General features: G+C 33.3%; 1 protein-coding gene across 2 annotated transcripts in view; it reads right to left on the bottom strand.

Moving 5' to 3' along the window:
* The window catches only part of LOC148943659 (nudC domain-containing protein 1), a 188,495-nt gene that overhangs the window by 111,494 nt on the left and 63,587 nt on the right, over positions 1–13,414 (bottom strand). For both annotated transcript variants that reach the window (XM_089100915.1, XM_089100916.1), the window contains exons 7-8: positions 10,042–10,186; positions 3,587–3,715 (exon numbers count right to left, since the gene is read on the bottom strand). In XM_089100915.1, the coding sequence (XP_088957041.1) occupies positions 3,587–3,715; positions 10,042–10,186 (274 nt within the window). The remainder of the gene's footprint in view (positions 1–3,586; positions 3,716–10,041; positions 10,187–13,414) is intronic.

Genomic DNA, 13,414 nt, shown 5'->3' with positions numbered 1-13,414 from the left:
GAAGGAATTGTCTAGGGAACTTCGAAAAGGGCTCATTCGATTGAAAATAGAAAGGGCTGATGCCCTTTTTATTAGTCGACAGTGATTTGAGGGTAACTAGTTCTCTTCCTACTACCACCCTCACATGCCAAACCATCTATTTCTGCTCTTAAAATTTAATCAATTCAAAATAGCTTAAGGGTATCCAAGCTACCGAACAAAGTAAACAGATTTTTTTGCAAACGGTATCAAGTTTTCTATTTCCGGTCAACTAGAGGAGGTATGAAACTAAATTAAACAGTACTATTTGTGTCCAGATTTTTAAAAGGGTGTATGTTGTTAAAAATTGCTGAAAATTTTTCTTCATCATACAATTAGCAGGCCAAACTATTAAGTCTTAAAAAACGAAAAGATTTAAAGCATTATTTTCTTTTTCCCTGAAAAAACTATGTAAATATAAAACGAACAGCAATTAATTAAAAAAAAATTTCCACAATAAGTTTTTCAAAGAAAAGTAAAGAACTCCATTAAACAAAAAATGAGCAGAAATAAAATCAAATAATCTACCAAGCGTAAAACTACCACCAATCAGCAACGATAAATAAATGAAACCCAAACCAAACAGAAATTACAATAATTAACCAAGTCAAACTCGAAACGAGCAGAAGTTAACATAAGTTGGGCGCAAAACCCCTATGCCTTCCCAAGGCCAGAACAAAATTTTTACTTTACTGAAAAAATACAAATGAATGTGCATTGTCAGTTTAATATACATATACTGATATTTAGAAATCAAAATGTTAATATTATTTAATTTATTAAAGTTATAAAAGCAAAAGCAATATGATAGATATAAAAACCAAATTAACTTCCCGATAGGCAGCAGATAACTTGCTTTTAAATATCGATTTGTTCTAATTTTTTGGCGAGTTACTTCTTTTTATTATCATCTCTTCATTCACTTTTTAGGAAATATTTCGAAAGGTAACGATGATTCTTCCTTTTATTCTCCGCCCAGCGGGATGCTAGTTTATTAAATTTCCCCTCTAATGACGACCTTTTCAATTTGTCATAAACAGCTGTTGATAATGTTCTTGCTTGGAGTAGCATGGACAGGATCGAACTAACATTGGATTTCAACACATTGTAAAAACAAAGATCTCCATCCAAGAGCGATAATATATCTCAGCATATTACAGCCATTAAATGAGAAAAATTGTAAAAACAGGAACTAATACGGACAATTATTATTTTTTTTTTTTCATCAAGGATACCAAGTATACAACCTACCCACACTTACCAAAATATTACCTCAAAATTACCTTCATATCACTAAAATCCTTAAACTCGAGCAGTCAAAATTTAAAATATTTAATTTGTGGGGCGTTCACCATCCAATTACCTAAATTCAATATCCACCAAGCCGTTTTGCAGGGTGCTATCCTATCATAGAGTAACGACAGAGGAGCCAAATTGTCTCTTAAAGATTATTTGGATTCAGGTGGCACCTCTTTTATACTCTTGCATAATCTTTAAAATTCATATTAAGTTTGAAACATAAGACCAATATTTTTGTTCACCAAAAAAAAAAACACCAATAATAAAATAGAATAATAAACACACCAATGACAGTTACATGGTTGAAAGTGGTACACTGATTACTTTTCTTTCTGTTTTTTTTTTTAATCTCACTCCGTCTCCTTTCAGGGACACTAACTTCTTACTTTTCGAAAATGGTAACTGTCTTTAAGTGTCTATGTAACCTTAATTATCTACGCTAAAGCTGAAATCAATTATATAAATGCTATTCTTTTGCTATTTTTCATAAAAACTGATGTTCGTATCCAACATACATTTGATGGTGTTTTGAATTTATAATATGCATAGTTAAAATAAAATGAATTGAAAATAACGGAAAAAACTTCTAATTGAGACAATTATTCGCAATGTTTGATTCTTAATTAAAGTATGCATTTTATTTTGTATTTCTCTAAAATTTAACTTAAAATCCTTTGCAGCAAGCAAGAATAATATCATAATATTCTGCCAAGTTGTTTTTTAATCTAATAAGCGTTGCTTCTCTAAATTCAGCGTTGAAGATCAACTACAGAATACGGCCTTGTCTCTGGTAGTAAAGGCCGCAGATTTCCGACTGCATACTATTAAGCCTTTCTTCCGTAATAAATTCAACCTTGAAAATCAACTATAGGATACAGCCTGGATACAGCCTTGTCTCTGGTAAATAGCGACGAAGACCAGACTGCCTTTCCATCAATAACAACAAGTAGAACAATAGGGAAGTTTTGTATCAGACAGTGGAATACAACTTTACATGAGTATTTCGACCCTATGTCCAAGGGCAAAAAAAGCAAAAATACAAAAAAGAAACTTGCATTAAAAGGCGAACTTTAAAACTAAAAATATTTTCAAAAAAACTTTTAAAACAGCCCTAGCATCATTACTTGAACAAAGTTCAACCAGGAATGATAGATAAAGTGAAGCGAGATGATAAAATTCATTCAAACGAAATAAAAATAATTAAATACACGCTTTCGAAGCTAATCTTGCTTTTTTGTCGGCAAGCCTCAAATGCCTTTTTGTGGCGGATTCACTATTATTGTCTGTTGGTTTAGCAATATATTTTTTAGATCCATTTTTTAGTCTTAAAGTTCGCATTTCAATGTAAGTTTCTTTTTTATAGTTTTGCTTGTGTTGTGCTGATGACGGCCCTTGGACACAGGGCCGAAATAATCATTTAAAGTTGTATTCCACTGTCTGATACAAAACTTCCCTATTGTTCTACTTGTTGTTCATTTCTTGTCTCTGGTTTTAAAATCCGCAAATCTCCGACAACATACTATTAAGCGTTGCTTCTGTAAATTCAGCCTTGAAGATCAACTATAGTTTACATCATTGTCTCTGGCAGTAAAAGACACAAATTTCTGATTACATACTATTAAGCCTTCTTCCGTAATAAAGTCAACCTTGAAAATCAACTATGGGATACATACTTGTCTCTGGCAGTAAATGCCGCAAATTTCCAACAGCATACTATCCAGCGTTGCTTCTGTAAATTCAGCCTTGAAGATCAACTATAGAATACGGCCTTGTCTCTGGTAGTAAAGGTTGCAGATTTTCGATTGAATACTATTAAGCCTTTCTTCCGTAATTTCAGCCTTAAAAATCAACTATAGGATACGTCCGGGATACGGCTTCGTCTCGGGTAGAAAAAGCCGCAAATTTCTGACTGCACAGCATCATGCCTTTTTTTTTACAGATATAGCCGTGAAAATTGTATGACATATATTACGATAGTGTTGATTTAAAACTATAGTTGATTTTTAAGGCTGAATTTACGGAAGAAACCTTTAATAGTATGAAGATGGAAATCTGAAGCTTTACTACCAGAGATGTATGTTTTTCAAAGTGATTTCATTTTACAAAATGAAGTGAAAATATAGTACAGGGTGAGACCTTTAATGAAGATAGTGTACGAATGCCTTAACTAGAAGTTTTAACCGTTAGTATATTTTCCTTTCTACTTTATCATATCTACCATGAAGTGTTAGAAAAAAAAACATCGAAAGTGATTAGAAATAAAACTTACCCTATGAGTAATGTTATGATTTTCTCCATTCATTCGACAGAAGAAACTAAAAGCAGCAGGGTAGAGATCACACTCTTCAAGCTGTTCACTGTTAAAACCCCTTCTTTGTGTCACTTCATCTTCACCAACCTACGAGGAAAAAAGAAAGTATACAAGTCCACAAAAATAAAAAATAAAAGTGATATAACAAATACAGAAGAATATTAGAATATTGCAGAAATATGGAGACTTTGAAGGTCGACGGATCCCTTCCCCCCTTCCCCAAACGCAAGTTCCTGATGTTGTCAAATTTACGTAAATAAATGATATGCTACATATTTTTATTACTAAGAGTTCGTCCATTCAGAGGTTAAACTGAAAAAAAAAAACAGAACAGAAATAACTTTCTTCGAGCTGTTCAATGCTATATCCCCTTTTCTGTGTCATTGCAACTTCGCCAATCAATGAAGAAGAAACAAATATAGAAGCTCGCCAAAAAACAAAAAACTTTACACAAAAATATAGAAGAATATAGGAAAATTCCAAAAAATTTGGGAGTTTGAAGGTCGAAGGACCCTCCTCTCCTTCCCACCTCAGCGCAAGCTCTGATCTCGTCGAAAATATCTAAACAAAGCATATGCTACGGTTTTGTATTACCAAGGGCTCGTTCTCGTTCTCAAGATATTTTACTAATTACCAAAAGTTAACTCGACAGACTGAAATCAAAGAAGCACAGTTTAGATCTGTTCAAAAGTTCACTGTCAAAACACCTTCTTTGCGTTACTTCATCTTTACAACTGAATAGGGAAAAAAGAAACAAACACTCCAAACCATAAAAGAAAGAGAACCATAAAAAAAAGTATATTGGTGAGAATACGAAAAAGAGAGCCCATCTTTACACCCAATGTGTGGGTGTATAAAGGAAAGTGTGCTTCTATTTGATGTGCCAGTGCAAAACATTTAAAGATTTCAGAGATAATGGGTGTGTTCCAGAACTAAATAGCCGTCAATGATTTGTGAATTATTTGTTATTACCTTCAGTCTATAAAGGCGGATAACATTAAATTTAACCCCTAAAATGCTTAAATATATAAAAGAGGCTGATATTGTATTCTGTTCTGCGCTTATTGTAATTAATGTTAAAAAACTTGTTAAAAAAAGTAAAGGCAATATTAAACTTAAGATCGGAAGAAATAGAAACCTACAGTAACTCAAGCTCAAAACAACCAGAAATTAAATAAACAATCAGCAAACACACATACAACAGGTACTAATATAAATGAATAAATAAATTTCGAAACGAGTAAAGCTTAAGATGAATATGCAAATCAAACTTAAAACGAACAAAAATATATTGCTATTGAGACATAAATGAAACTCAAAACGAACAGAAATTAAATAAACAATCAAAGCAAAAAAACAAACAATAGTTACTAATATAAATGAATAAATACATTTTAAAACGAGTGAAACCTAAACTGAAAATGCAAATCCAGCTTGAAACGAACAAAAATCTCTACAAAGAATAGTTTGGGTTTTGCCTCCTTCTGTCACTCTAAAACTCTAAAACCAACTGCGTCATTGGCACTTTACTAAAAACTATGTGTGTGTCTTGGACAGTCTTGAAAAGGACAACTAAAATCGAATTGAATGTTTGATATATAATGCTATTAATTTTTGAAAGACCATCAGTTCAAGATTTCATTTCGCTGTAGTTTTATTTTCATTTTCAATGCTACAATTTCATTTTCAATACGGGAAAAGAAAATATTTGTAATATAATTCGTTTTCGGTGAAGCACCAATGGCATAGTAGGTTTTAGACTAGTACAGTTAGGAAAGGGGGTAGTGTCCAAACTCTTGTTTGTAGTGAAGCTATATTTGTTTTGAACAGTCAAAGAGCAAATAAAATTAAACTAAATATTTGATATGTAATTACATTAATTGCTGAAAGCTCATCAGTTCAAAATTAAATTTTACTGTAATTTTATGTTTATTTTCGATGTTGTAGTAAGTACAAAAGAAAATATTCGTAATATAATTCGTTTTCAGTAAAGCGCCAATGATGCAGTAGGTTTTAGACTTTTACAGTCAAAAGAAGGAGGCAAAACTCAAACTCTTCTTTGTAAAGATTCTTGTTCGTTTCAGGCTTGAGTTGCATATTCAATTTTAAGTTTCAATTGTTTTAAGATTTATTTACTCATTTATATTAGTAGCTATTGTTTGTTTAATTCTTATGATTGTTTATTTGGCTTCTGTTTGTTTTGAGTTTCATTTGTGCGTCAATAGAAAAATATTTTTGTTGATCGTAAGCTTTATTCTCATATTCAATTTAAGCTTTATTCATTTTGAGATTTATTTATTCATTTATGTTAGTACCTGATATATTAGAACCTGTTATATTAGAACCTGTTATATTAGAACCTGTTATATTAGAACCTATGTTTTTTTGCTGATTGTTTATTAAATTTCTGCTCGTTTTAGGTTTTATTTATTCTTTAATAGTAATTTCTGGTCGTTTTAAGTTCGAGTTATTGTAGGTTTCTATTTCTTCTGATCTTAATTTAAATATGGCCTTTACTTTTCTTTAGAAAACTTCTTTTTCAGAAAGCTTTTTTTAAATTAATTTCTGTTCGTTTTTTACTGCCTAAGTTTCAAATTTTTAAATTTCCTAATTTTTTAAAACTAATGAATTAAACTGAATATTGGATATACAATAATATTAATTGCTGAAAGCTCACCAGCTCAAGATTTTGTTTCACCCAAACCGGATTTAAAGCTTTGGCTCCTCTAGGCCCAAGCGTTTTTGCCACTCTATTTTTGAAAGATTTTCGGAGAAATCTCCAAAATATCAGGGGTAGTAAAGGTTACAGAGCCTAGTGGGCCTATTGAGTTAACTTTTGACTCATAAAAAGGCAACTAGAACTTTCAATTTCCAATCAAATGAGCCACCTTCAAAGTTTATACGACCAACCCTTATATAAAAATCTTATACGCCTCCGGGGCACAACTTAAAACACTTGCGCCCGGACTCTGGGGGCAAGTGTTTGCCCTCGTATGTCGACCCCGGAGTTTTTTTTTATCGGATGTTTGAACTGTTTAAAATAATGGCTATCTCAGAATTTGTATCGGATGGGTTTGGGAAAAAAGGCTAGGGGTGGGGCTAGTTGCCCTCGGATCTCTTTTGACTATTAAAAAGTGAACTACAACTTTCAATTTCCAATCAAATGAGCCCTCTCTGAAGTTTTTATGAGCATCCCTTCCATAAAACCATATATGCCCCCGGAACATAACTTACAACGCCTACACCCCGGGCCCTGGGCGCCTGGGTCGACACCTGAGTTTTTCTTATCTGAACTTTGAATTATTTTTAACAAAATGGCTATCTAAAAACTCTTATCGGATGGATTTAAAAAAAAAACGCTTGGAGGGGCTAGTTGCCCTCAGGTCTCTTTTGACCCTTAAAAAGTGAACTAGAACTTTCAATTTCCAAGCAAATTTGCCCCCTCTGAAGTTTATACGAGCATCCCTTTCATAACAACCATATATGCCCTCAAGGCATAACTTACAACGCCTGCCCTTGGGCCCTGAAGGGTTTTGTCGACCCCGGAGTTTTCGTTATATCATCTTTGATCTATTTTAAAAAATGGCTATCGGATGGATTTGGGGAAAAAAGGACGTGGGGGGCTAGTTGCCCTCCAATCTCTTTTGACTCTTAACAATTGAGCTAGAACTTTTAATTTCCAATCAAATCAGCCTGACGTTTATACGAGCATCCTCTGAAGTTTATAGGAGCATCCCTTCCATAAGAGCCATATATACTCTTAGGACACAACTTACAACGTCAGCCCCCAGGCCCTAGGGGTTGTATCGACACCGTAGTTTTTCTTATCTGACCTTCGAATTATTTATAACAAAATAACTGTCTCACAATTTTTATCGGATGGGGTTGGGGGAAAAATGACAAGAGGGGGGGGGGGACTAGCTGCCATTGGATCTCTTTTGACTCTTAAAATTTGAACTAAAACTTTCTATTTCCAATAAAATGAGCCCTCTCTGAAGTTATACGAGCATCCCGTCCATAAGAACCATATATGCCCCCAGGGCATAACTTAGAACTTCTGCCCCCGGGTCCTGGGGGGTTGTGTTGACACTGGAGTTTTTGTAATCTGACCTTTGAACTATTTTTTACAAAATGGCTATCTCACAATTTTATAGAATGCATTTGGAGGAAAAGGGACGTGGGGGGCTCGGTGCCCTCAGATCTTTTTTGACGCTTAAAAACTGAACTAGAACTTTTAATTTCCAATCAAATGAGCCCTCTCTGAAGTTTTTGCGAGCATCCCTTCCATAACAGCTATGTATACCCCCCAGGAATAACATACAACGCCTTCCCGCGGGCCTTGGGGGTTGTGTTGACCCCGGAGTTTTCGTTATATAATCTTTGAACTATTTAAAAAATGGCTATCTTAAAGTTCTTATCGGATGGGTTTGAGAAAAAAAGAGCTTGGAGGGGGGGGGCTAGTTGCTCACCGATCTCTTTTGATCCTTAAAAAGTGAACTAGAATTTTCAATTTCCAATCAAATAATCCCTCTCTGAAGCTTACAAGAGCATCCCTAACACAAGAGCCATGTATACCCCCAAGGCATAACTTGCAACGCCTGCCCCGGGCCTTGGGGGGTAGTGTCGACACTAGAGTTCTTGTTATATGATCTTTGAACCATTTTTAAAAAATTGGCTATCTCAAAATTTTTGGTACCCATTGCCTTGAAACAAAAATAATAACAAATAATCACAAATAATGAACAAAAATAATTACAAATAATTGAACAAAAATAATAACAAATAATTACTAATAATGAACAAAAATAACAACAAAGAATTACAAATAATGAACGAAAATAACAACAAATAATTAATTATTATTAATGATAATCGGGTTCTAAAGTAAAGCTAAACTCTTTGGATATCTGGGTTTTTCTATATATATATATATATATATATATATATATATATATATATATATATATATATATATATATATATATATATATATATATATATATATATATAAATATATATATATATATATATATATATATATATATATATATATATATATATATATATATATATATATATATATATATATATATATATATATATATATATATATATATATATATATATATATATATATATATATATATATATATATATATATATATATATATATATATATATATATATATATATATATATATATATATATATTATAATTTTTTAAATGAAAGTAAGGAAAGACGTTGAAACTTCAAACGAACAGAAACTATCCCAAGCATATGGAGGGTTGCTACTCCCTCAAGCCCTCCTCCGCTCTTTACACTAAGGTGTAAAGAGCGGAGACCTTTTCATAGAAAAGGTCTGAAAAGGTCTTATGAAAAGGTCTCATTTGAGACCTTTTCACAGCATTTCCGTGTGTTGCAGCACCCCATAATATACTGGATAACATCTGCTCGTTTGAAGTTTTAACGTTACCCTTTCTTTCAATTGATTTTTTTTTATTATTTATTTATTTAATTTAATTCATTAAAGATGAATAGCTCTAATAAAGGATGTGAGTAGCAATAGAAAATACGGTAAAAAGGCCGCAATTGCTTTTTCAATTACAACAGCACTATTTGATTACGCACATTGATTGACCATTTGATTGATAATTCGGTTACCAGGTTGATTGCACAGCGTTTTCCTTCTGTTTCTCAGCACTCCTTTCTAATGTCGAGAAAATGGCACCAGCTGCACTGACAGCATTGAACCCTGTGATACTAAACATTTTCACACTAAAGTTGAGTCATCTTCAATGACTTTATATTTGCAAAATCCTACATTTGGTAAAGTCAAAGATTATTTTTGACGAATTGAGTACCCAACAAGAGGCACATCACATGTCATAAGAGACCGATTTAACCCGTTATGGGAACATCTTCGGTGAATGAAGTTACCATGTACATTGATAACCTCATTGTCAACTCCCAGACAACTAGGGGCCTACTGAGTCTACCGCTGCACAAACTGTTGGCGATCATCAGATGTACCCCTGCAACAAGTACTGCCAACGGAAAATCAACGTGACTTCAGGAAAAAGGATTACTAGGAGCACATAAGGTTTTATCCATCCCTCCAAAACAAAGACTGAAGTGCTTGACATCACTCATTGTTTGGCTCATGGGACAAAAAAAAAAGAAAAAACAAAGAGAATCTAATACCTTGCCCGAAGAAATAAGGAACCTTATATCGAGAAGTAAAATATTTTGTGGAGCTAAGACTGCAGTGCTTGCTATAATCCACTTTGACTTCAAGCCTATATATTCTCAGAAAAAGGCGAGTTAAAATACAGCCTTTTGGCAAAACTGAAACATTATTGCTTTTGAAATTTCCGATTATGGCTTATACGATGGAATAAGGATTATATTTACAATTCTTTCAGAGGTCAGGTGCGCTAATTTATCATGAATGTCTGCTGCAACACTTGGATCAATTGTTTCTTCTCCCCTTGAGTCTCCTAGAACTACTTGTTTCCATTTTTCTGTTCCGCTGGCTTTTGTCAACAGTATTTCGAGCCTAAAATAAAAGAAACGAATTCAGGCTTGTGATTCTACCTTTTCTTTTATTTCACTCTAGAGATTCATATGAGGAGAAGTGGTCTGGAAATTATTTTAAACTTAGTACCTATGAAATGTGCATTCTTGTAACGCTTATCACTTTTATAACTTGTTTTTGCTCGACTTACATGTATAAATATAAATGAAAACTGCACAAAAGTACTGCCACCTTTTTTGAACTGCCACTGATAGACAATCATTAATTACCACAAATTTGAAATGAAAACATTAATGCAGCTAATATCCTGTATTACCTTGGCAAGGAAAACAACCTTTTATCCATGTTATTAAACCCAGGTCAGTTTTATCCCTAGGTCTAATCAATGCGGTAATGTCGAGCCCTCCTCTTGTTGCTCAAATCGAATCAATAAGTGCTTTAAGACTAATTTTATTTCTGTAAGTAGACTGCCCAATTAAGAAAAGAAATCAGCAGTTAAGTACAATGTATGAATGAATTGTGTTTTCAATAGAATGAGTGATTTTCTATTAAAGAAAAATTAACACTTCGAAAGCGAACCCCACTGTAAAAATAGATCCCAAAGTGAAATAAACAACCGGTTTTAGCTGCAAAAGTTGCAAATATTTTGTTAAAAGAACTTACTTTCGGTTGGATATTCTCAAAACCAAGGGCTCAAGCTGTCACCCGAGTCAGGTCAGCCATGTATGTATTTTTGTGGTACTAAAAGGACCTTTTTTTTATTTCGGAATTATATAAACGAAAACAATAGTACCTTTACAAAAAAGAACATCGACCAAATCATAAAATGAACATAAATGATAGAATATTGAAGGGGTCCCCTATCCCCCCAGCAGTTCCATAAAGCAAAAAGGGTGCAATTTGCCCTTTATTTAAACTTGCGAAAATAAAAAGATGGGAAGGGGGAACTCGATTCATAAGCAAGTTGATGAATTAAACCCTCTTCGACCTTATTAAAAAATTACAAAAAGACATTAATAATACAAAAAAAGTTTACTAACGACAGTATGGCCCAATAAACTTAAAAACTCCGAACTAATTTCAATGGTCCTCTTTGTTCACCCAGTGTGATAAACTGTAATTTTGACCCAACAAAACAAAAGCACTAAATGACCGTATAAAATTGACGGAAGTTGCCAATTACAATGCTGTGCTATGGCTGGGATAAAGTATGATGGACAGGGAAATTGAAAACTGATTTTTAAATTGGTTAGGTGGAAACTTGCATAATCATACATCGAAAAACTCAGTTTTTTTAAGCCTCCATATGCAATTATGCAGTTTTTAGTAGTAGTGGGCGTCATATTTCAAAAAAGAATGTGGGTGAAAATTCAGGGGAAAATGAGCTAAAAACACGTGGCACCAAACGGCTTAAGAAAGTATGGCTTAAATGAGCTAAAAACACGTTTTAGCTATAAAAAAATGACCTAAAAAAACGTTTTACCTAAAAAAATATTTTTAGCGTTTTAGCTAAAAGTATAATGTTTTTACTTTTATAACTTTAAAAAATCAAATAATATTAATACTTTGATTACGAAATATCAGTATATGTATATTAAACTGACAACGCACATTCGTTTGTATTTTTTCCAGTAAAGTGCAAATTATGTTCTGGCCTTGGGAAGGCATAGGGGTATTGAGCCATACTTATGTGTATTTCTGCTCGTTTTGAGTTTGACTCGGTTATTTATTGTAATTTCTGTTAGTTTAGGGTTTCATTTATTTATCGATGCAGAGTTGTGGTAGTTTCACGCTTGGTAGATTATTTGATTTAATTTTTACTCATTTTTGGTTTAATGGAGTTCTTTAACTTTTCTTTAAAAAAATTATTTTGTGGAAAAAGTTTTTTTAATTAATTTCTGTTCGTTTTATATTGACTTTGTATTTTAAGGGAAAAGAAAATAATTCTTTAAATCATTTCGTTTTTTTAAGACTTTATAGTTTGGCCTGCTATTTGTATTCTGGAGAAAAATTTTCAGTAATTTTTAACAAAATACACCCTTTTAAAAATCAGGACACAAAAAGTAGTGTTTAATTTAGTTTCAAACCTCCTTTAGCTGGCCTGAAATGGAAAACTTGATACCATTCGCAAAAAAATTTCGTTTACTTTCTTTGATCGCTTGGACACACTTACACTATTTTGATTTGGTTAAATTTTAAGAGCAGAAGTAGCCCCGAAATTTTGAACATAATACCCTCAGTCATTCCTGGGATACTGCTGAGATGCCTTATTGGGAATTAGCATTAACACGGTGCATTTTGATTTAATCTTAAGGCAACATTTAGTTTTTAAACATAATGGGCAAATGGGAGGGTGGGTGTGAGAGTGAGAATAGTTGCCCTCCAATCACTTTCAACCATTAAAAAGGGCATTAGCCCTTTCTATTTTCAATCGCATGAGCCCTTTCGAAGTTCCTAGGACAACTCCTTCGATACGAAGTGCCCTGGTCTAAACAAGAAAATAACAAAATAATAATACATTGTACCCACATTGATCTTTACTATAAAAATGTCAAGCCTTCCAATCACTTTTAAGAACTTTCAACTACGTTAAACAAAATGGCTATCTCAAAACTTTGATTGGATGTGTTTGGGGAAATGGTGGGCGTGAGAGGGGCAGTAGTTGCTCCCCAATCACTTTCAACTATTAAAAAAGGAACACTAGTCCTTTCAATTTCCAGTCAAATGAGCCCTATTTGAAGTTTTTACATCAACACTTTCTATAAAAACATTATATGCCCCAGGGCAGAACTTACAACCCTTGACCTGAGGGCTGTGAGGGGGTTGTGATCCTCAAATACATAATTTCCGGACCTTTCCACTAGGTTAAACAAAATGGCTATCTCAAAATTTTCATTGGATGTGTTTGGGGAAATGGTGGGTGTGAGAGGGGTGTTAGTTATCCTCAAGTCAGTGTCAATCATTAAAAAGGGCATAATTGTTCTAGATCCCAAACGAATGATTTCTATTCTTATTTCTCTACGATGACACTTTCTATAAAAAAAAAACCTTATAGGCCCCCAGGGCAATGCATAAAATACTTGCCATGTAGACTGTGAGGGGAGTGTTAATATCAAAAACATACTGGTCGGATTTCTTAGAAGATCTAAACCACATTGGAGTCTCATTAGTTTGACTGTATATGTGTGGGGAAATGATGGGTATGAGAGGGGTGTTAGTTATCTTCCAATCACTTTCGATGATTAAAAA

Source organism: Artemia sp. Qi Xiang Cuo, chromosome 15 (assembly GCF_049724085.1).
Source record: "Artemia sp. Qi Xiang Cuo chromosome 15, ASM4972408v1, whole genome shotgun sequence".
In the NCBI taxonomy this organism is placed as follows: Eukaryota; Metazoa; Arthropoda; class Branchiopoda; order Anostraca; family Artemiidae; genus Artemia; species Artemia sp. Qi Xiang Cuo.
This window is presented reverse-complemented; position numbering and strand designations above follow the sequence as displayed.